Genomic DNA, 21,731 nt, shown 5'->3' with positions numbered 1-21,731 from the left:
TTATTTTCCTTTATCTGAAATAAATGTACATAATATCTTCTATGAACAATAGTTTATAAAGCCATTTAAAACATAACAAGAAAAAGCTTGCACCTATAACTTACAGCACATGCATATCCTTTTCTTGGTTAAACAATAAAAAGGCCAGTGGCCCGCGAGGCCCGCCCTTGCCTGTCCAGTGCACTCCTCCCGAGCCAGGCCCGTCAGGACTACCGCTTCGCCTTCTTCACGGGGGCTTCCTCCACTCTCTGCTGGCCTCTCGTCCGGGCCCCCGGGGGACTGGCTTCTCTCTTGCGCTTGGTAGAAGGAGAGAGCTGCGCCTTTGATCTGCATTAAACAAAAGTCAAGGCAACGATGAGATAAAAGCAGGTGCTTCAAACAACTTCTTTAAAAAGATGGGAGAGGTTCGACCTGATTGCTAAGAAGAGAAAACCCCAGTAACATTTAGACAGGAAGAGAAGCTTGAGCTAGCTGGCTAGTTGCTAGTGACTTCGGACAAGCGCAAGCCTGCGACGATGTGCGGAGGGCGGTGCTCTGCTGTGGAGCTGAGCTCCACCACCCCTGGGTACCGGCCTCGCTCACAGCCGCTTCCTTCTTCAGGACCTAGTTCTGATCAACAAAACAGAAGTGAATTGCTAGTTCTACCAACATACACAGTGTCCCAGGCTGATACAGCTGGCAACAAGGTAGGACTGTGACTCAGGGTCCGATGCAGTGCAAAGCCATGTCTCACCGTACAATATTAAAGAAAGCAGAGGGCAGGGTCAGCACAGAATTTCACAGGAGCATTGTAACCTATCCCCCTTTCTCCAGCTGACCCTGCTTCTCCAATCTGCCATCACAATGAGCTGGTAGAACTCCAATTCATCGTGTCACTAATATCAGCTATATAAAAATCTCTTTTGGCTCTCTGAGCATCTGGGTTTTGCTAAGTTGCTGAGGTCCTCCTGTTTCACCCTCCCAAGCACTGAGATTATAGTTGTGCACCACCACACCCAGCTCAAATTTCTATTTTTTAAACCCGAGTTCAAAAGTCACTTGTCTGGGAAGCCTTCTGTATCACAGAGCGTGTGGCACCTTCCTTGGGCCCCAGGGCACCTTGGATCTTCACCATGGCACTTTGTTATAATTTATCTGTTGCGTTTTCCCTAAACTGCAGGTTATAGTCAGTATTTGAAAGCAACATGTTAATAGGACGCAAAAGAAAATACTACCATTATCATGCCTCTTAGGTTCGACTCATGAACATCTCTGGTAGGACCATGAGCACCATATGCCGCAGGGCACCGGTACTGTGCGTGATCGTCGCCAACTTGGAAAGTCTCACGTGTGTTCATCTTCCCAAAAACAAGCCCTCTGCCCAGGCCAGCTGCCGAGACTTATTCATTCTTGCAGTGCCTACCACAATGCTCAACACGCAGCAAGCAAGCAGGAAGTGTTATCACTGAGTGAAAAGAGCTGGAGGACTAAGATGGCAAGGTAGGAAGAAACGGAGCTTTCTAGGCATGAAGACAACTGCTGCTTAGTGCTCCTCTGAGAGCAAAAATAAACAAACTCTGGCTGAAGTGAGCACTGTTAGAGGTGACGTGGCTCGGCGCGCTGCCTATGCCTGTGCTGAGAATAGCTAGGCAGCAGAGTCTGTTAATAAGCCACTTCAAACTGTGCCGGCGGAAAGCCGATGACTGCCCAGGGAACACGGATCCACCGCAGGACCTCCGTGTGCCCGGGGCCGTGTTAGAGAACAGGAGCGGAGCCAGGATGCTCTGCCCGGCCCCGGGGGCCTAGGTCACCTGCCTGTCTTTGGCACGAATGTGTGGTCCGTGACCAGCAACGCCAATCACCGGAGCCTGCTGGACATGCAGGCGTGAAGGCCCACCCAGACCTGAGGATTCCAGGCTGCATTCTCACCAGCGAGTCCTCTGCACACTCAGACAGGGAAGCACGCGTCCAGACTTCCTGCGATTCTTCCCTCACACACACAATAAGAAAAACAGCACGCTTCACCTAAAGAGGAAGGAGGCAGCAGGGAATCTGCTTTTCCCTCTTAGAGCAGCGTAAGAGCATATTCCAGCTCACTGTGAAGGTCAAAGTGGGCTGAAAGGCGTCCACACAGTTTATACATATGCTGAACCATCTTCTATTTTTGAAGGCAGAAGTCAGATGAGCAATGGATCTCAAGGTAGAAATGGCTCAGGGGGAATAAAATGAAGACACTTAAAGCAACGCCCTCTGCCAGAAAATGGGCCGAACAGGTGAGGTGGGGAAGGCACACGGAAGAAGAGGGGCTGGAGGAGGGGAGAACCCGGCTCACCGGGCGGCAGGCGGCACCTGCACCCCTCAGCAGCACAAGCAAGGGCTGGGAATAGGACCTGTGGGAGGCAGTGCAGGGTGCGAGCTGGCAGCTGGCTGGGTCTCAAGGAAGATGCTTTGCCCTGCCACCGCATCACTTCCGCGATGCTCTGCTACACTAGACGTGATGCCGGGCTTGCTACATGCTTTACCACATTCTGGTGGTTTAACTGAGCATTCGGACTTGGGACGGCTTGGGAAGAAACACTCCTAGCCTTTGGTGTTGGTGGGCAGAGTCAGCAGATAAGCTGGGTGTGATGGTGCAGTCCTGCAATCCCGGTACTCGGGAGGCTGAGACAGGAGGAGCACAGGTTTGAGGCCAGCTTCAGCAACTTAGCAAAGTTCTCAGCAACCTAGCAGATCATTTCAAAATAAAAATAAAATAGGGCTAGGGGTATAGCTCAGAGGCACAATGCTCCTGGGTTCAATCTCTAGTACTAAAAAACAAGTGTGTTGGGCAGGACTCTGTGGCCGGGCCATGGGTGGCGAGGCCACTGATGACACTTTCTGCAGCTCTTCCTATTCCTCCTGGACCAGTGACCCCCAAAGACAACAGTTATTGGATGAGACAAAAATCTTGAGCAAATTAAGAAGAAAGCACTACTGTACCAAACTGGCCTCTGGGGGTTAGATATGACTTGATTGTAAGCAGGAACTTACCTTCCTAATGGGGGAGATTTACTAACTTTTTCGCTGGTAGGTAACTTCTCTTTTGCTAATTTTTGGCGATTTCTAGCTGAAACTGTTTCTGGGCTGTCAAGTTTGGAGGTTGCACGTGCAGATGGCTTGCTATGATGCTTTCTGAAACAGATTATAGAAACACTGGGCAATGGTAGCACTGAATTCTCCAGTCCTTGGGACTACTTAGAAAGGATGAGGCTCCTCGCGGGCAAGCCAGGGCAAGGGGGGCTGAAAGAAGAGCAGTGGGCTTCCTCGAGTGCTGCTGGTGAGCACACCGGCATGGCAGCCAAGACTCACTCCAGTTGCACGACTATCTTTGCTTTCAATGTGCTGTTTTATCATGACTTAGAAAGGTGAAGCCGTGAAAATAGGAAATACGTTGGCTGACAAAATAAAGACACCAGAAGAGCTCAGAAAATAGGATAAGGGACCACGATTAATAAAAGCACAATGCACAGGGCTGAATGTCGAGGTCGCAGGAGCCCATTGCATAAGAAAGAAATTGGATAAGGGAAGATCTGACGTACTAGTAAAAATCCTAAGAATGAGAACCTGTTTAGCTAGTTCATGTGGGGCAATTCTGACTTGGATGCATAATGAAAAACGGTATCCAGAAGGTAAGGTGGGACAACCCTCTTCTGGATTAGTTCGACACACCTGGTGTAGAACAGTTACTTCTTGAAGAGGAGGGGAACTGAAGGGAGCACACAGGGATGACGAGGAAGCTCCAAATGTGAAGGCCTGAAGCTACTTCGAATATTCAAGAGAAAATTACGCAGAAGGCCCAAGAATAGAGCTAGAGCAAAGAGAAGCCACAGGGAGGCCTGCTTCCACTGAACACACAGGGGTGGCTTTTCCTGCCCCAGGTACATGCAGGAAGGAAGACCACTTCAGAGGAGCCGCTGAAGCAGCGGGTCAGGCTCTGACGAGCTAGTACTACATGACCACTGAGAGCACATCTTGCCCTGAGAATCTGTGAACAACAAAGAAGTTACCAGAATCCTAGCACTTATCAACTGATGCCAAGAAATGTAGACCAAAGAGAAAAGAACCCATTCATAAACAGAAAGTGCCTAATATACAAAAGAACAGTGACAATCCAACTATCAAACTACATATACAATAGGATTTATTTTTAAATAATTAGTTTTGTAATGACAAGTCTCGAGTTGTTCTTGGGTAGTCACTGGAAGACAGCGAGAAGGCCTCTGGAACTTTCCGAGCTGAGCCCTTGCCCTGGTGAGATGCGCTGCACTGACTTCCGGGGCTGGGACACCATGCCCACCCTCCCTCTCCTTCTGCCGGAATCGGGACTTACTTCTATTTACACCACCAAAAGTCCAAACATGACAACACTCTACCTTCAGTCATGAGCGGCTTGTGGCACCAATGGGTAAACATGTGTAAGTTTGGAGGAATTAGAAACAGGGGGATTTGACTTTAAGTCCTTATGTAAATAAGACATTATTACTGCTAAAGGACAAGTGTTAATAACAATTATACTTTGGAAATAAGCAGTCCTGGACATTTTGATTAACTCTGGCTAATGAAACTGTAGAAGATTATGCCAATATTAACAGCATATGAATCACGCTAAAAATGGAAAATATTCTTGGGTTTTGGAAAAAGTTGCTAACACAGGATGCAATCACATAGCCATGGACCACTTCTCCAAAGGTTCTGTGGGGAAAGAAATGCTGGCTGACGTTGGCCAGGTGTGAGGCCATGGCTGCTGCTGGAGGAAGAGGGAGTATAATGGGCAAATACTGCTTGCTCAAGCAAAGCCAAACATACTTCCATCCGTTACGACTTTGCCAAGCCTTTAGTATTTTAAAGTACACTATGACTAAAAAAAGGGAGAGAAGTACATTGGCTTTCTGCAACTCATCTGACTGAGGTACTCTTTTTAAACATTTCTTCAGAGGCTTCTGGCTCTACTAGGGTTGAGAGAACACACTCTAGGAAACGTGGAATGACCACTCAGATGATCCAAGTCAACTTTGAGCAACGTCTTATGAATGTGTACGACGACAGTGACGTACATGTGTGCCCGCATCCCCCCACTCACAAGGCTAAGCAGGCTGAGTCCGGGGTCAGTGCTTCCTGTCTCATGCACTTGTAGTGCTCAGCACAGTGTTTGAGACATAGTAAAAACTAAAAAAAATAATCTGCAAAAGAAATGCATGTGTGCTACTGAACAAGCATTTAAAATCTGCCAAGACTCTGAAGTGATCCCCAAACCGTTTAAGATAGAAAACAGGTTCTCCAAGAAGATGCACAATGGCCGAGGGCTGAGACCCGGCCCCGTGTTTTAGATACAATGATAGAAGATGGCAGCCCCAGGGAGGGGTGATTTGGCTCAGGGTGCCCCGTGGAGCTGGACTATCCCCAGGTGGAAGAGCTGGAGGCGGTGTCTGGCAGCTCCGGGCCCCCATTACCTTTGAGCCTCGGACCTGGTGGCGGACCTCGTGGTGGCGCCCGAGGGCTCATCCTCTTCCTCCTCTTCCTCCTCCTCCTCAGAGTCTTGTTCTTTTCTATCTTCAGTTGTTTCAGAAACTGATTTCTGGCGTTTTCTTTCTGGCTCCGAGGATTCTGTTCAGACAGAAGGGTAACATCTGGACTGTACAATTCCCAAAGACACTTTCAAAGGAGACTTGCACAGTTTGGAGCTTAGGACACGAGGAGCTTGGAGGCAGAAGAAGTGGTTTCCCACTTCCGTTTAGTTTCAGCACTTGCCACTCACAACTGTTTAGCTTAATCTCAAACACATTCGGGATAGTTTACTTATGCAGTTCACAGCCAGCATCTGCGGAAAAGTCACATGCACTGAGAAAAGCATCTGGGATGTACCAATCCTGACACGGGATTAGAGCCTTTTCACACATATTTACATAATATTAGCACTAGTTGTGCTCTGCTAGGTTTTTCCTCATCCAAAGAGAAACGCTTTAGAAAAGGTAATTTTGAAATAATAAGGCTCTGCCATTAGGAACATGCTGGAGACATACCAGCATCGTCTGACAGAGTGAGCGAACGCTTGGGTTTCCTTCCTCTCCGACGTGCACTGGGTATGTTTTTTTCTTCACCGTCATCCTGGGAGCAAGAACAGTGGAGTTGGTGGCTGATTGAGCATTTATTATTTTTATTTCTAAAGGATATATCTTAATAGGAAAACTAGCACTTACATTGCTTATACTTCTTTCTTGCAGGTTAGCTGTTTCTTTACTGAACTCATCTTAAAGGAAAGGGGAAATAACTGCATTAACATATTATTATGGTGAAGTTAAATAAAAGTTAGTCTGGCTTATATACACTATTATGCAATTTATCATAATTTTATATCAGTTGAGCAAAGACAGAATCAGAATACGTAGGAGAAAGCATATCAGAATTTGAGTTAAAAAACTGAAGTTTTCAGATTTGGAATGAATCATCTCTAGAACTTGGCAAATTATGTAAAATCCCCGAGCTTCAATGTTTTCTCCTGTAAGATAAGGAATTGGGTTAGACTACCTTTGTGATCCCTTTTAGCTCAAATGCTCTGAACTCAGAAAAGAATAGAAAAGAGACAACGGAGACTTTATGGACATCAGGATAACACACAGGTTGAGTATTCCTTACTGAAATGCTTGGGACCAGAAGTGTTTTAATTTTCAAAATATTTGCAAATACATATGAGAAATCTTGGGGATGGGATCCAAGTATAAACACGAAATTCATTTACATTTCATAGATGATATATATATAAAGCAAGAAAAATTTTTTTTTAGTTGGGGGGGGGATAAAACTTGTATTTTTTTTTTTTAGATACCAAAAGTATATTTAAGCCAGTCATGGTGGCACCCACCTGTAACTGCAATAATTAGGGCTAAGACAAAAGGATTGCAGGTTTAAGACTAGCCTCAGCAACTTAATAAGACCCTTGTTTCAAATAAATAAACAAATAAATAAATAAATAAATAAATATCTCCAGTACCACACACACATCTTTAAATAACACAGTTTAAAAATGACAATAGGAAATGAACACAGCACTGCAATTTGAAGATAAATTCCTAAGAGAAATGCTATTTTAATGTCTAGACAAATTTGTTCACATTTCAGTATTAATGCCATTGAGGCAGACAATGATATATATTGCAGAGACCAGCTACGCTCTCTCGGCATCTGCATGAAAACCACTCATGCAGCCAATAGGCAAGATTCTCAACACGAGAAATAAGCCCCAAGAGAAGGTGTGGTCTCTGGCCAAAGTACTCCCCACTTTTAGATATTCTTTCATAACTATTATTCTTTTAGTAATGATTCTTTTAACTCTCTACACGAATTGCTCCAGTGGTGTAAGATCAGGACTGTGAGAGAAACTGAGTCCGTGGAAAATAAACTTTCTGGTAATTTGTCTAAGCCTCTAAACGTCCTCGGCTTTGTTCAAATGGTAATAAAATCTAGTTAGAATTTAGATGCAGTTGCAGCATTCCAGGCAGTAATTACAAACACAGATTTCCCCTCTATCTTTGACCTTCAACCTAATCACTAACTTACAACAAAAAAAGGCCCTAGAGGGGGAGGCGACCCTATGCCTCTATTTACCCCTCTCTTTGTGATCCTGCCCAGATACAGGAAGACAAACGTTGGGTGTGACATCAAAGCAACCTAGTTTATGAACAGCTAACACCGCCCAATACAATGGAGCTGAAGGCTAGAAAGATTCTTGACCTTTACACCCAGTATGAGCGCTGCCCGAGACAGGGCGAGGTGCCACGTGGCTAAGAAATGAATATGTCTGAAACAAGGATAGATATAATAAATGTGTAAAAGAAAGGAAAAATGGTGAGAATAAGAAAGGATTCTTGTATGAAGAAGAGCTTATCATAAGATTGTCCCAAATGGGAAAGAAAGGAATTAGGAAGATTAAAAGCAGGTTGCAGAAAGATTGTGATGTGGAAATGGATTATTCAAAAGAGGAATAGGTTTCTAATAAGCCTATCGTTTGAGGAAAAGTGTTCAGCAGCTAAGGAAATACATCTGACAACTAAATCTAAAAACTTCATGGTATATTTTGGTGTTTATCTGCCAAACTGTGTTGTGAGTTTGCTTAAGCTTTCAGAATTTAGAAAGCAAGGCGGGCGACACCTGGGAGAACTCCATCACATCCACCTGGATCGCCACATCTCCCCATGCCTGCCATATGGACTAAGCCCTAAAGATGGAAAGTTCCAAAAAAGTTAAAGAAGATTCAATGAGAGGCCTCCAAGCCCTGGGCGTGCCCTGTGTCTTCTGGAATTTGCCCTTTGGAACTGCCTGTCTGCAAGATCTGGGAGAAGATCCTGAGCTAATCCTTCGAATGCCGGACTAGTTTTTTTTTTTTTTACCTTTGTTTACATGTTATTCACTATTGTTTTACAGTGATTGCACTCCCCTCTTTTCTCTTATTATTAACTTCACTGGTGAAGGGTATAAATTTTTCTGGGTTCTTATAATAAAGTGTCATTAGCTCAAGAAACTCTTGTTCATGTCAATTCTTTCCAGAAGCGCCGTAAATAGGAACTTAAAGAAATTTATTTCCTAGAAGGGAAAGAATCGCTGCAGATAAGTGGCTGCAGTACGGCACCCTAATTCTTCGTCCATCTTTTCTGAGATTTTTTCGATCATGAGTGGAATCACGGCAATTTTGACTGAGTGGTTTGTGGCAATATATGAAGGCCATACTCACAGAGCAACCGTGGTTGTGTATGGCCTTCTCAGTTACCTGTTGATATTTCTGTAAGGTCCTGAAGGCAATTCTCTGTAGTACTTTTAGTACTTGTGTTTTGACGGTGTCTTGTCGTATGAGGGAAGATGCGGAATATTTAGGATTTTGGAGGATTTCCGATGTTGAATTAAGGATGTTCAACCTATGCTTCTTTTAAATCAATGTTGCATGGTAAATATTAAAGGGGTTCTTTTTCTTTTTTTTTGGTCTTTTTTGAACCGGGGATCCAACCCGGAGCACCACACCTGCAAAGCAGGTGCTTTGCCACTGGGCTACATCCCAGCCCCAGCAAGGTAAATATTAAAATCTCAATTTATAGTTTGGAAAATTAGGCTCAAGTAATTTATTTAATTTGTTCAGGCTCATATTATTAATAAGCAGAGGGATAGCTGAAATATTTTTGACTCCAAGTACTTACATAATGACAACTAAAAAAGTAAAAACTTGCTTGTATGTTATATATGCCTATTCACAATACAATTGTTTTCCATAGATGTTATAATTTTCTTTTCTTTTTTTTTTTGGTGATACTGGGGTTCCTGGAAACCCTTTTACCTCCGGGCTACACTCCCAGACCTATTTTTTCATATATATATATTTTTTTATTTGGAAACAGGGTCTCTTAAGCCAGCACGGCTGGCTTTGAACCTGCACGATCCTCCTGTCTCTGCCTCCCAAGCGCGGAGATTACAAGCGTGCGCCACCGCGCCCGGCCTGATGTTATAATTTCTGAGAAGGTATCTTGGTAAGAAAAATGACAATTAGTCAATGCACTATTTGAAGCTAAAATTATAGGTATATTTGTTAGATAATCAAAAATTTGAAGATACTGTAGTAGTTCCTCCTTTCTGCATAGTTCTAAAACTATAACAGAGATGGAAAAGTTAATCCAATACAAAGCCAACAAAGAAGTCTCTTTTAAACTGTTCATCATATTCAGATTCAGAAAACTACTTAAAACAACAACCTCAAAGTATAATCACCCAGCTTAAATTTGAGACTTTAAAGGATACTCAAGTTACAAAGATTTCTTTTATGAATTTAAAGTGTTATAAACAAAATCTCAGCAAATAAAAAAGAATTTACTCTAGATCCGCAAAAACAAAAACCTTAACTTACTAACAGACAGGAAAAAGTGACGTATAATCATAAGCTCACATATAGTTAAATGTAGAAAAGCTTTTATATAGGCATTATACATTCGCTGTATTTTGCAGATCATAGTATGTACTTTTCTTAACTGACCATGTTGTCTACTTGATACGAAATAGCTGTCACACTTATCCTTTTGCTTTGTCCATCAGCTGCTTTAGAGCCAATGATACCTCGTGTGTGTGTGTGTGTGTGTGTGTGTGTGTGTGTGTGTGTGTGTGTGTTACCGGGGATGGAATACAGAAGCTTTCTACCTCTGAGCAATACTCCCAGCCCTATTTTATTTATTTTTATTTATTTATTTTGGTGGTACTGGGGACGGAACCCAGGGGGTTTCTACCTCCGGGCTACACTCCCAGACATATTTTATATTTTATTTGGAGACAGGGTCTCTTAAGCCAGCTGAGGCTGGCTTCAAACCTGCACGATCCTCCTGTCTCAGCCTGCCAAGCGCGGGGATTACAAGCATGTGCCACCACACCCGGCCCTATTTTATTTTTATTTTGAAACAGGATCTCACTAAGTTGCTGAAGCTGGCTTTGAACCTGCGATTCTCCTATCTCTGCCTCTCAAGTACTGGGATTGAAGGTGTATGCCCCTGGCGTCTTCTTGCTTTTGTATAAATACTTTAAGCCATGAACTTTATATATAATGTAAAAAAAGGTGCATGTAAAGGGCACAATAACAAGGAATGTTCCTCCCATCCGACTGCCTGCCTAGAGATAATCCTTATCAACACTGTGAAGTTTCTTTTTCTCCTTGGAATAAAGACAAAAATATTTGAAACAATTTTATCTCTTGAGTCCTGGGCTCTATAACTTGCTTTCAAAATTATTTTTCCTCTGAGAATAGAAAGCTCTTGAGCTGAAACTGTGCCTTCCTGGCGATAAAGTTCAATTCCGGGCTCATCTATTTCTTCCCTAAACATATCCTGCAACATGTGGTTTGGAAACTGCATTGCAAGTTATTTCTGTGGCTTTAATATTTTAGCATTTAGTATTTTGCTTTCTATGAAGGCTTTCCAGGTTTTTTAAACAGAGAAAGGTTCAGATCATAGATAAGACAGTAAGAATATTCTCTTATGGCTCTAATGACCATTGTTTTTTTACCAAGCAGTCCACACATTTAACTGAGAAACAGTGTCTTTGCTTAGAAGGTTTTGAAAATGTCCTATGTGTGAATGAAGAGCCCACCAGCGCCCGGGCTCACAGAGCTTCACGTCGTAGGTACATACCTGTTGGTACCGTTTTCGGTTTGCTGCTAGGTGGTGATTGTTCTACCTAGGTTTAAACAAACAAAAAAGTAAAACCAGCAGCTTATCATTATCACATACAAAAGCATTCTGTGAAAAAAGGCCTCTATTTGTTACACAGAATAATTGAGACCTATTTCTGTAGCTGGCTAAGTATACCTAGCAAACGTGGATGTCTGTGCTTCCAAACACGCAGGCTCCGCCTAGAGCCTCCTCCCAAGCACCACAGTGTGATCCTGAAGAGTGCGTGTTGCAGACAGCCTGGCAAGACCACTGTCAACACTCCCAAAGCCTCAGTGATGGCAAACACATTCCTACACGGTTCTCTGGATGTATTGTCTTATGCTAACTCCATGAAAGAAATACTGCAGGTATCATGCTATCACTTTACAGCCAAGGAAACGGAATCTCCAGAGGGTTCACATGATGGGCTCTATACCACAGGTTTGGGTGTGAGTGGAAGGGTTGAGGCCTGGACCCCAATGTTTCTGCTGTTAGGTCAGACGACATACGCCTGGCCTCGTTACAGTGCTGTCACTAAATTGCAAACAATGAAATCTTCATACAAGAGCTTGGGCATAGACTTCAGGGTCAAAGGTCATGCTCAAAGCGATAAACCACTGCTAAAGGTTCTCTAGCACTGAAATCAGCATACATTTTATAATAAGAATAATTTCACAGAGGGTAGTAAGATGGTAATAAGACACTTCAGAGGTCTCCATAAAACAGTCTCCAATAATAAAAAATAGCAAATTTCTGAGTTTCAAGTAAGAGTGATCACTATATGTCTCTAGATATAATTTTATATAATCAAACTCCTAAATTGGGGTGAAATTGGACTGAGGGGCAACTAATATAATTCCATTTATATGGCAATACTACCAATTAAACTAAGTGATTACCCCATGTTTTCTTTAAGAGAATCCTTTAAGGCTTTTCAAATATTCAAGAAAAATAAAGAAGGTTATAATACTAGTTCTGCAGTATACTCTTCTCTGGTCAAGAGCAAGTATTTGAAGAGTTCTTACTCATTTTTTGTAATTACTTACAGTGGTGATGCCAATTTCTGTTTTGGAGTCTTCTTCTAAAAAAAAAAAGAAAAATACTCACAAAATCAGTTTTGAAACTCCCTGGGTATAAACTGAAAATACACTGAATACGTACTCATTTTTAATGCTGTTTCTACAGGGTATTTACGAGGTCTTCCCCTTTTCCTTTTAATAATTACTGGCTGGTCTTCCTAAGGGGGAAATGAAAACAAAACAAAACAGCAATAAAATGAGATTCAGAGTTCTCTCCTATGAAGACTCAACTCCCCTAAGAATCTCAACTCTGTTCCTTAAGAATCCACGGTGCTGGGCACAGCATTTAATGTCTCCCCGCACTGATGGGGCCTGACAGCTGCCACGTGCCCTGGGGGATGCTGAGGCTTGTGAGGCAATGCGGGCATAGGCAGTAAGCTGGCGAGTGTGGCCTCTTCCATAAGAACTGTGGATTCCATCTAAACTGGAATTTAGTTCAAGTGAATAGATGCTACCTCATCTAAAAAATAAAGGGGGCTGCTGAATTTCTCATATAAAAGGATAAAACCCAAAAAGAACCATTAAGACATTGGCAAAGTTATCTGAAGACCTGGCTGGTGTACAGGTCATGTCGCTGGACTTAGGGCTGTCTCAGACTGCTGCCACTCTCTGTCCCATGGGCTCCTGGCGCTCCTGGGCCTGCCTGCTGCCGTCCTCCTGCTGGCCTCTGCGGCTCGGGCAGCCTCCTGCTGCGGCCTGGCTGGTTCCTAGCCGGGCAGTGCTGAGCTGCCAGGCCACATTTGATGCTGCCACTGACACGGCATCACACCGACACTATCTGACCATGATATAAGTAGGTCTCCTACAAATGTTCTAATACAGATGAGTGTACAAAATCAATCAGAAGGACACTGATAGCATGCGCTCTACAAAATGGTGACCCACTGCACCAAAGACAGCTTTCAGAAGTTCTTAAGAAAAAATCGTAGCTGACAGTATTTTAACACATTTAGTTTGGTTTTGGTGTTTACGTAATTCTGAGCAAATAGGCATGAAGCACAGTCCTCACCTCCTGTGACTTGGTGCTCTCATCTTCATTCGGCTCAGTCTTCTCACCAGCAGCCTCACTGCTGCTCAACTCATCTGCAGAGAAGGCAGGATTCAGTGCACGCAGTGCCCGTGCTTGCGCACTCAGTCTCTCGGGTCCTGCCTCCACCACCCACACAGGAAGCCTGCGTGTCACTACGACAGAGCGGCACACTCTGGGTACAGCAGACCCAAACTGCAAACAATGCCCAAAGCCTATTAACCTTGAGCACGAGGTGCCGTGTTACAGAGGGAAAGCGGATGAGCCCAACAGCCGCCGTGGTTGGCTCGGCTCGGCGAGAGAAGCCGATGGCTTTGACGGCACAGACTCTCTACGTAGCTGGGCAGACGGTGCACTTACCCTTTTCTTCCACGGCCTTTGAAGCAGAGCTCTTTGTCCCGGAACTTGTTTTATAGCATTCTTCCAAATCTCCAGAGTTCTCTCCCTATAGAGAAGTTGAACAAGAAAAGAGGCTGCTTCTGCAAACTCTGTTTCCGTTCACTCTCTGCAAAGTTTTCTTTTCTATTTGAAAAAAAATTCCCTAGTTTTCTTTTAAAATGCTCTGTTGGAAAATGTTTTTTAAGTAAAAAAATTTTTTTTTAATTATCGCTGCTAGTTAGAGAACAAAAGAAGACAAAAAAGTTGAAGGCAGGAATGAGAGCGGGTCCAACTACAAAACAGCAGGGCCGTGGCTTTTCTTTTTTTTCCTGCAAAATGGAAAATGCTCTTCGCATCCCTCATTCTAGACTTCATCTTTTTGACAAAGGAAGAACTCATAGAAAGTGGCAAGAGATTTTATTTTTTGTGGAACGGTTGAGGGAAGAGATACAATGGAAAGTGCCAGAGATTTCTGGGCAGCTAGATGAGCTACCCTTAGTCACAAAGTCTTGAGTATGAAATACCAAATCATTTATATGTATAATGTAGTATGTTAACAAAACTATATCTAAACTAAAGTATGATGAGATAAATTTAAAAAAATTTATTTTAAGCCGAGCGTGGTGGCGCATGCTTGTAATCCCTGCACTTGGGAGGCTGAGACAGGAGGATTGCGCAGGTTCAAAGCCAGCCGCAGCTACTTACTGAGGCTCTCACCAACTTAGTGAGACCCTGTTTCCAAAAAAATATAAAAATAGGGCTGGGAGTATAGCCCGGAGTAGAAAGCCTCTGGGTTCCACCCCCAGTAACACACACACACACACACACACACACACACACACACACACACACACATTTATTTTACTTCTTTACTGGTCTACTATGAATACTTATAAATCCTCATTGATAGTATACATTTTCTGAGATTCTGAGCATTAAACACAGGACCTTTCATAAGCATTCTACCATTGAGCTACATCCCCGAGCTTGTATTATTTTTAATTTTATTTATTTTTGAAGAGATTCTCCTGGTTCAAACTCCAAAAGGGTCTGTAAGGAAATGCCCTCACCTGCTACTTCCCTTTGCAGAGGGATTCAGTATCACTGGTTTTGATTTAGCCTTTCAGGGATCGGAAGGAGTGTAAATATGAACGCAAATACATCCATATAATATCCAAATTTCACAATTTTCTTAAAGATGTGCATTTTTTTTTGCCCACTTCATGCCAGGTTCTTTTTACCTAGAAATGAGGATGACAAAGAGCTTCCGTTCCTTCCTCATAACAGCAGTGGCAGCTCAGCCACTTCTCTTATTATTGGATTGTATCTGCCTTATAAATGGCTTACGTTTTCCTTGCGGAATCTTAAGCCCCTATTTTGGAAGGATTGATTCATATATACTAGGTTAACAGATTCTGCAAATCCATTTACTTGACTATTCATAAAGTCTATTAAAGCATAAAATGCTGAAAGTGAACCCAGGAATGAAGGGGTCATTCTCACGACCCATGTATCATGGTACCTCACAAGTACTAAGCGATCAGCACTGAGACATACCGTCATGACACAGGACTGCCACGGGGTGTCAGAGCGAGTGCCGCCAATGAGGACCAGGAGCAACCCACATGCTAAGTATCAGTAGAATCTTACTTTTAAATACAAGGCAGATAGAAATAGTGGTTCTACCATTCTGTCAGGCCCAATGGCTCATTCTACACCTGGCTTGGGACACGGAAGCATCCCTAAGAGAGGAAGTCTGTGCAGCCAGGAAAGCCAAAGAGCCTACGCCTGAGCAGACCATTTCCTCTGACCCAGCGACATGGTGCCTGTCGCGCACATGCTGTGCTTTCCAGCCTACAACTTCTTCAACTGGTGGGGATGGAAAGAAGAGGGTGAGGAGACAAGAGTGCATGTGTGGGGGCCTTGGGATGTCTGAGCAAGTAGAAGTTTGGGGTTCTTTACTCTCAGTTTAGCTAGAGTACTTGTGGTTTTGTCTCCTATACTAGACTGAAGAGAGCCGTCCAGTTTTAAAAGCACTGGATGGACTGCATTTCTGTCCATTGGTGGTTCTTTCAGAGCCAGCATTTGGTCCCTTAAGCACTTAATCAGATCCTGAGGATATGCCTCCAATACATTTTTTATTCTCTGCTCCTATTTTTTCAGAGTATACATTTTCTTTCACATATCCAATTTCAGTCTTCTTCTGGTCTTGCCGTATACACTTTAGAAAACGAATGTATCACTTTATAAAAACAATAAATAAGGGCTTAGAACAAAAGTGAGGGCAGCAGCAAAAATGGGCAGAGTATTAACATTTTAAGTAACATGTATCGCTGTATCTCGATAATCTGGTGCAAGTACATATGTGAAGAAAGCACATTATATTTTGGAAGAAAGAATCTAGGAATCAGTAATGCTGCTGAGCAAAAACCTAACCAACCACTGCCTTAACTGGGATATTAGCACAATTTTGCAGTTAAGTATTATGAAGTACGCTTGCTTTGTTTTGGGGGGGTGGACTAAAATATGTTTTTATAATAAAGTAGTTGTTAGATAGTATTAAATATAAAGTTAAAGGGATACTAGAATAAAAAATATTACAGCAAGTAGTCACAGTGATGTAATTAGGTTACTCCCCAACTTAAAATGAATATGTAGAGAAAGTACCTTTGTGTCTTGTGGCTCTGTTTCAGAACACTGTGTCTGTGCTGTTTCTATTCTGGAATCCAGGGCATCTGTATTATCATCTGTAAATCAGTTTGGGCAGAATCACAAAAGAATAAAAACTAAATGAAAAATGAAATGTACAGTTCTATTTTAAGACGGTTTGAAACTTCTTTTTTAGGCTTGTGACACACTAAAGCTCAAGCGATTCTAAATGTATTTAAAATGTCATGTGATCTGAGCACAAGACTGGCCTTTGGTTTTGGCAAAGTAAAAACATAAAATATAACTTACACAATTCCCAAATGCCCATATTTGAAGGCACTGTTCAACCACAACAGAGTAGCAGTTCTAATGGAAAGGGCTTAGTGCGTACAGAGTTCCTAGAGACACTTTAATTTGCTGAAGGACTTGCCACATAAAAGGCATAGCTTGACTGGGCTTTGGAATTGGATTTGGTTGGTGGAAGTAATGTCATAATCTCTCAGAACCTTAATTCTTTTATTACATGGCAACAACACCTAACTCACTGGATTACTCTGAAGATAAGATGGGAAGATATTTAAAATAACTTGAGTATAATATGAACTCAATAAATTACTGTAAAAAACACTAAAAAAGAGTAGCTATTCATTATCGTATATTTACTCAATAAATATTTACTTCATTTCTTCTTTTTGTAAGGTATTAGAGCAGAACGACCCCTATATTATATATATATATATATATTGTCAGCCACACGTGGCCACCGAAATTTAAAGTTACAAACTCATTTTTTCATTCACAGTGATCACACTGAAGGATTTAACAATCATATCTCACTAGTAGCTACTATGTTAATAGAATGGCAATGAAGAAACATTTCCTTCATTGCAGAAAGCTTTATGTGAGACACTGTTCTGAACCACGAAAAAATCAACAGTATGAGGCAAAGACAGGCATCATGTGCACCCTGGTTAAAGCTCTGTAAGGCATCTGCTTATGATATAGAGAATGGGACTCAGTGGTACCTGGCTGGGTGGTAGCCCATGCTACACAGGGAATCTAGGTCTGATGAGGTCTTTTAAAGAGAAAAAGATTCATGTAGTGTCAAGCTACTGCAAGTCAGCCGCTAGAGTTGTCAAACCGTTATTACTATTTACTTAACTGAGAATTCTCTATGTTACTGGCCCATTCTTTTGAATGTAAAAATAATATGATTTAAAAAAACATCTAAAAGAGGAACATAAGTATTCTAAATACCTAGTTCATCTTCTGAGGAAGGGTAATGCTTCTTTCTTTTTCTTTTAGGGATATGCCTTTCTTCCTCTTCACCCTGGAAATAAGAATGACTGTATTAAAGGCAACAGAATCTGCACCAGACCAACTAAAATACGGACACATAAATGCTTCTACACTTTGGAGAAAACTGCTAAATACGTTACTTTAAATTTTTTTTGTGTGTGTGTGTGTGTTACTGGGGTTCCCGGAAACCCTTCTACCTCCGGGCTACACTCCCAGACCTATTTTATATTTTTTAAATTTGGAAACAGGGTCTCTTAAGCCTGCGAGGCTGGCTTTGAACCTGCCCGATCCTCCTGTCTCCGCCTCCCAAGCGCGGGGATTACAGGTGTGTGCCACCACGCCCAGCTCCTTTTTAAATTTTTAAATAACATTTTTGGCATTTAGACAAATTTTATAAGCTTGAATTTTTCTGGATTTGAATGTAAATCCATATAAAACATTCAAATAAGTTTCTGATTATATACTGCATTTCAATAATTCTAAAACATATTTAAAAAATAATTCTCATTTTTGTCATCTTTGAAGTCAGCTGTATCTTACACTGATAGTATAGTATTATGTAATCAGCAGAGTTTTTCTGCTCACTTAGTGGCCCATTAAAAACAGGCTTCTTGCTGGGCATGGTGGCGCACGCTTGTAATCCCAGCATTCGGGAGGCTGAGACCTGGAGGATCCCGGTTTGCGGACAGCCTCAGCTACTTAGTGAGTCCCTCTGCAACTCAGTGAGACCTGGTTTCAAAATAAAGAATAAAAAATAGGGCAGGGGGTGTAGCAGGCTTCTTAGAGTTGATAAAAGGTAGTACATGGAAAGACACTTTGGTCACATAACATGGATAATTCTAAATAATCCTGAGACATGCCAAATCATCTAAATATTACACATAATCACAGCATAAGCAGGTACAAGTGATATGTGGAACTCTTACTGAATTCATTTAATATTTAATTTATAGAAGAAGTAGAGCATTTCTAGAGCTTTTCCTTGCGTATGGATGAATACTATGTATAAAACATAAAGTACAGCCAGGAGTGGTGGCACACATTTGTTTTCCTAGCCCTTGGGAGGCTGAGACAGGAGGATTGCACAGGTTTGAAGCCAGACTCAGCCACTTAGTGAGACTCTCCACAACTTGGTGAGACCGTTTCCAAATAAAGTATAAAATGAAATAGGTCTGGGAGTATAGCCCGGAAGCAGAAAACCCCCTGGGTTTCACCCCCAGTAACACACACACACACACACACACACACACACACACACACACACACACACAAATTTGGCCAGGTGTGGTGGCGCACGCTTGTAATCCCTAAGCTTGGGAGGCGGAGACAGGAGGATCACGCAGATTCGAAGCCAGCCTTGCTGGCTTAAGAGACCCTGTTTCCAAATAAAAATATATATAATAAAAAAAGTGGGTCTGGGAGTATAGCCCGGAGGTAGAGGGTTTCCAGGAACCCCAGTACCACCACCAAAAAAAAAAAGAAAAGAAAAAAATTTTAAATACATGCTAAGGATGTAGCTCAATGATAAAGTGCATGCCTTGTATGTGTGAGGCCCTGGGTTTGATCCCCACTACTGCAATAAATAAATAAGGAAGCAAAAACATAAAATGCTTGAGTTTATTATGGAAACATACCTCTTTAGGGTTTACTTCAACGCTGTGACCTTTTTGGGCTTCTGTGCTGTCTCTTCCATCATTGGATATTTCTTGAGTAGTAAATACAACAATGAAAAACACTTTAAATACACACTTTTTTTTTTTGTTGTTGTTCCAATACTTATTTTAGGGGTGTGTGTGTAGTAGGGGAAACTGCCGTAGTAGTTTTCCTGAGGACCATTTATGTATGAGGCACCATAGCAGGCAGTTCACAAATTATTTCTGTTGGGATCCTCCCAATGGCATTGTCAGGTGAAGTTACAGCTTTGCCACCATTAGTATGAGAAAATGGGATTCAAGGAGAGAATATGTCCAGGCTCACAACACTGGATTTTACACAGCCAATTCAAGGCCTCTTCCCTTTAGCTGATGTAGAAATACAGTATTATAAAGTATCTGAAGAAAACAATGAAATTTAACCATCAGACTAGCACACATTCCCCAGCCTACAGACACCAACTATGGGAAAAGGTGTGTGACACCTGGTACTCCCCCTGGAGACATTGGGTGGACTCAACAACTTTGAAGGGCTGCTTGCAACTGAACGGTTTTACACGAGAGACACAAGCACACTGCACACGCTCTGGGAAACAGGTACAACAGCAGGAAAAGCATAATCAGGAAGTTAGATAGGCACAGTGGCGCAGGCCTGTAATCCCTGTACTGGGGACACTGAAGCAGGAGGATGACAGGTTCGAGGACAGCCTCAGAAAGCAGTGAGACTCATCAATCAAGCAAGACTCTGGTTCCAAATAAGAAAAAAGATTTGGATATAGCTCGAAGGTAGAATGTCTCTAGTTCAATCCCTAGTACCACAAAATAAATAAAAAAAAAATAAATGAATAAGTAAATAAAAAATACAATGTTAAAAATAAAAAGATAGGGGCCAGGATGAAGCTCAGTGGCAAAGCGCTTGCTTTGCAGATGTGGTGTTCTGGGTTCAATCCTGGGTTCCAAAAAGACAAAAAAAAGAACCCCTTCAAAAAAAAAAAAAAAAAAAAAAAAAGCTAAGAACAAACAAAAATAAAATGTTAAAAGAAAAAGTCTTAGAATATATGCTATCCAAGCAAAGGCAGATGGCTAATGTAACCTGACACCATCCACCTAAACCAGGGAACATATATACTGTTTATGAGACTAGAAACTTTATCTATTAAACACAGAATAGTGGTATCCTTTGGAGTGGGACAAAGGGAGAGAAAGAGGAATTGGAAAAGGGTATTAAAGGGACTCAACTCCATTTGTAACATTTAAAGGATGTGTGAAGCAAAATAAGTTTTAGGATGTGATTAAACTAGGCAACGGGTACATGAGTATTTACAATTATCATTATTTTTGTTTTAAATAGGTTATGATGTTCCCAACATGTTAGCATATTGAGACTACTGAAGAGAAGTTAATAAATATTCAGTTGAGTTGGCAGCACAGAACTTCTAGACTTCTATGGTACAAACCACATGGGACTAAGCATTTTGTACTCACACTGGACTCAGTTCACTGTAAGGTTACTGGCAAAATTCTACTAACTGTTTAAGGCATGATACCATACTTCCAAGTTGCGTGGCCTTGAACCAGCCACCTGACCTCTGTAAGCCTGTTTCCTCAACTGTATTTGTAATGCTCAAGATTCATTTCACTGATCATACAAAAGAGAAAATCCTTTTAGTAACTAATAGAGGCTGACACACAGAAGACCCTTAATAAATGGCAATTATAATTAATTTTAAAATGACTACTATGAGCCTGCACAGTGGTACACACTGTAATCCCAGCTACTCAGGAAGCTGAAGTAGGAAGATCACATGTTTGAGGGCAGCCTCAGCAACTGAGTGAAAACTCTGTCTCAAAATAAAATATAAAAAGGTCTGAGGCTGGAAGTTTGAGACAAGAGGATTGCAGGACTGAAATGAAATGTGCCTGGTGATGTAGTAAGGAAGTAGAATGCCTCTGGGTTCAATCCCCAGTAACTAACACACACACACACACACACACACACACACACACACACACACACACGATTTAGCTCAGTGGTAAAATGTCTCAGGGTTCGATCTTCAGTATGAAGGCAGGGGGGGGGGCAAGACTTCCTTAACTTACCACCTTCATTGTAAGATTTGGCATGAATTTCTTCATTTGTTCTCGAGTCTGAATTTTCAACCTAAATATACAATATAAAGGGTTATTTGTGGATAGTATCACAAAAAGCTTGAAGGCAGAAAAAAGGAGAATTTATATAATCTGACTGTTTGTACAAATGCCAAAAGGAACTGAAGTTATTTGATTTACCATGAAGCTCAATAGCACAGAGCATCTTCTTTGTGAAAAGTTTCCATTTAGTAAGTTATCATCCTTCAATGTTTATTCTCCTTGTCTTTAAAATGGTTTTGGCAAAAGAGTAAGAAATGAGACAAAATTTTTCTGAATTCCATGATTTTTTTTTAAATTTAAAAACTGA

General features: G+C 41.9%; 1 protein-coding gene across 1 annotated transcript in view; it reads right to left on the bottom strand.

Annotated features, from left to right (window-relative positions):
* Positions 1-209: 209 nt before the first annotated feature.
* The window catches only part of BOD1L1 (biorientation of chromosomes in cell division 1 like 1), a gene marked incomplete at both ends in the record, with an annotated part of 59,627 nt that continues 38,105 nt past the window's right edge, over positions 210-21,731 (bottom strand). Inside the window, 13 exons of the mRNA XM_080697272.1 lie at positions 210-327; positions 5,469-5,622; positions 6,039-6,123; positions 6,216-6,265; positions 11,169-11,214; positions 12,236-12,270; positions 12,351-12,426; positions 13,278-13,351; positions 13,656-13,740; positions 16,341-16,420; positions 17,580-17,652; positions 19,256-19,326; positions 21,374-21,434. Of these exons, the coding sequence (XP_080553398.1) occupies positions 210-327; positions 5,469-5,622; positions 6,039-6,123; positions 6,216-6,265; positions 11,169-11,214; positions 12,236-12,270; positions 12,351-12,426; positions 13,278-13,351; positions 13,656-13,740; positions 16,341-16,420; positions 17,580-17,652; positions 19,256-19,326; positions 21,374-21,434 (1,008 nt within the window). The remainder of the gene's footprint in view (positions 328-5,468; positions 5,623-6,038; positions 6,124-6,215; positions 6,266-11,168; positions 11,215-12,235; positions 12,271-12,350; positions 12,427-13,277; positions 13,352-13,655; positions 13,741-16,340; positions 16,421-17,579; positions 17,653-19,255; positions 19,327-21,373; positions 21,435-21,731) is intronic.

Source organism: Muscardinus avellanarius, assembly GCF_963383645.1.
Source record: "Muscardinus avellanarius genome assembly, chromosome: 6".
In the NCBI taxonomy this organism is placed as follows: domain Eukaryota; kingdom Metazoa; phylum Chordata; class Mammalia; order Rodentia; family Gliridae; genus Muscardinus; species Muscardinus avellanarius.
This window is presented reverse-complemented; position numbering and strand designations above follow the sequence as displayed.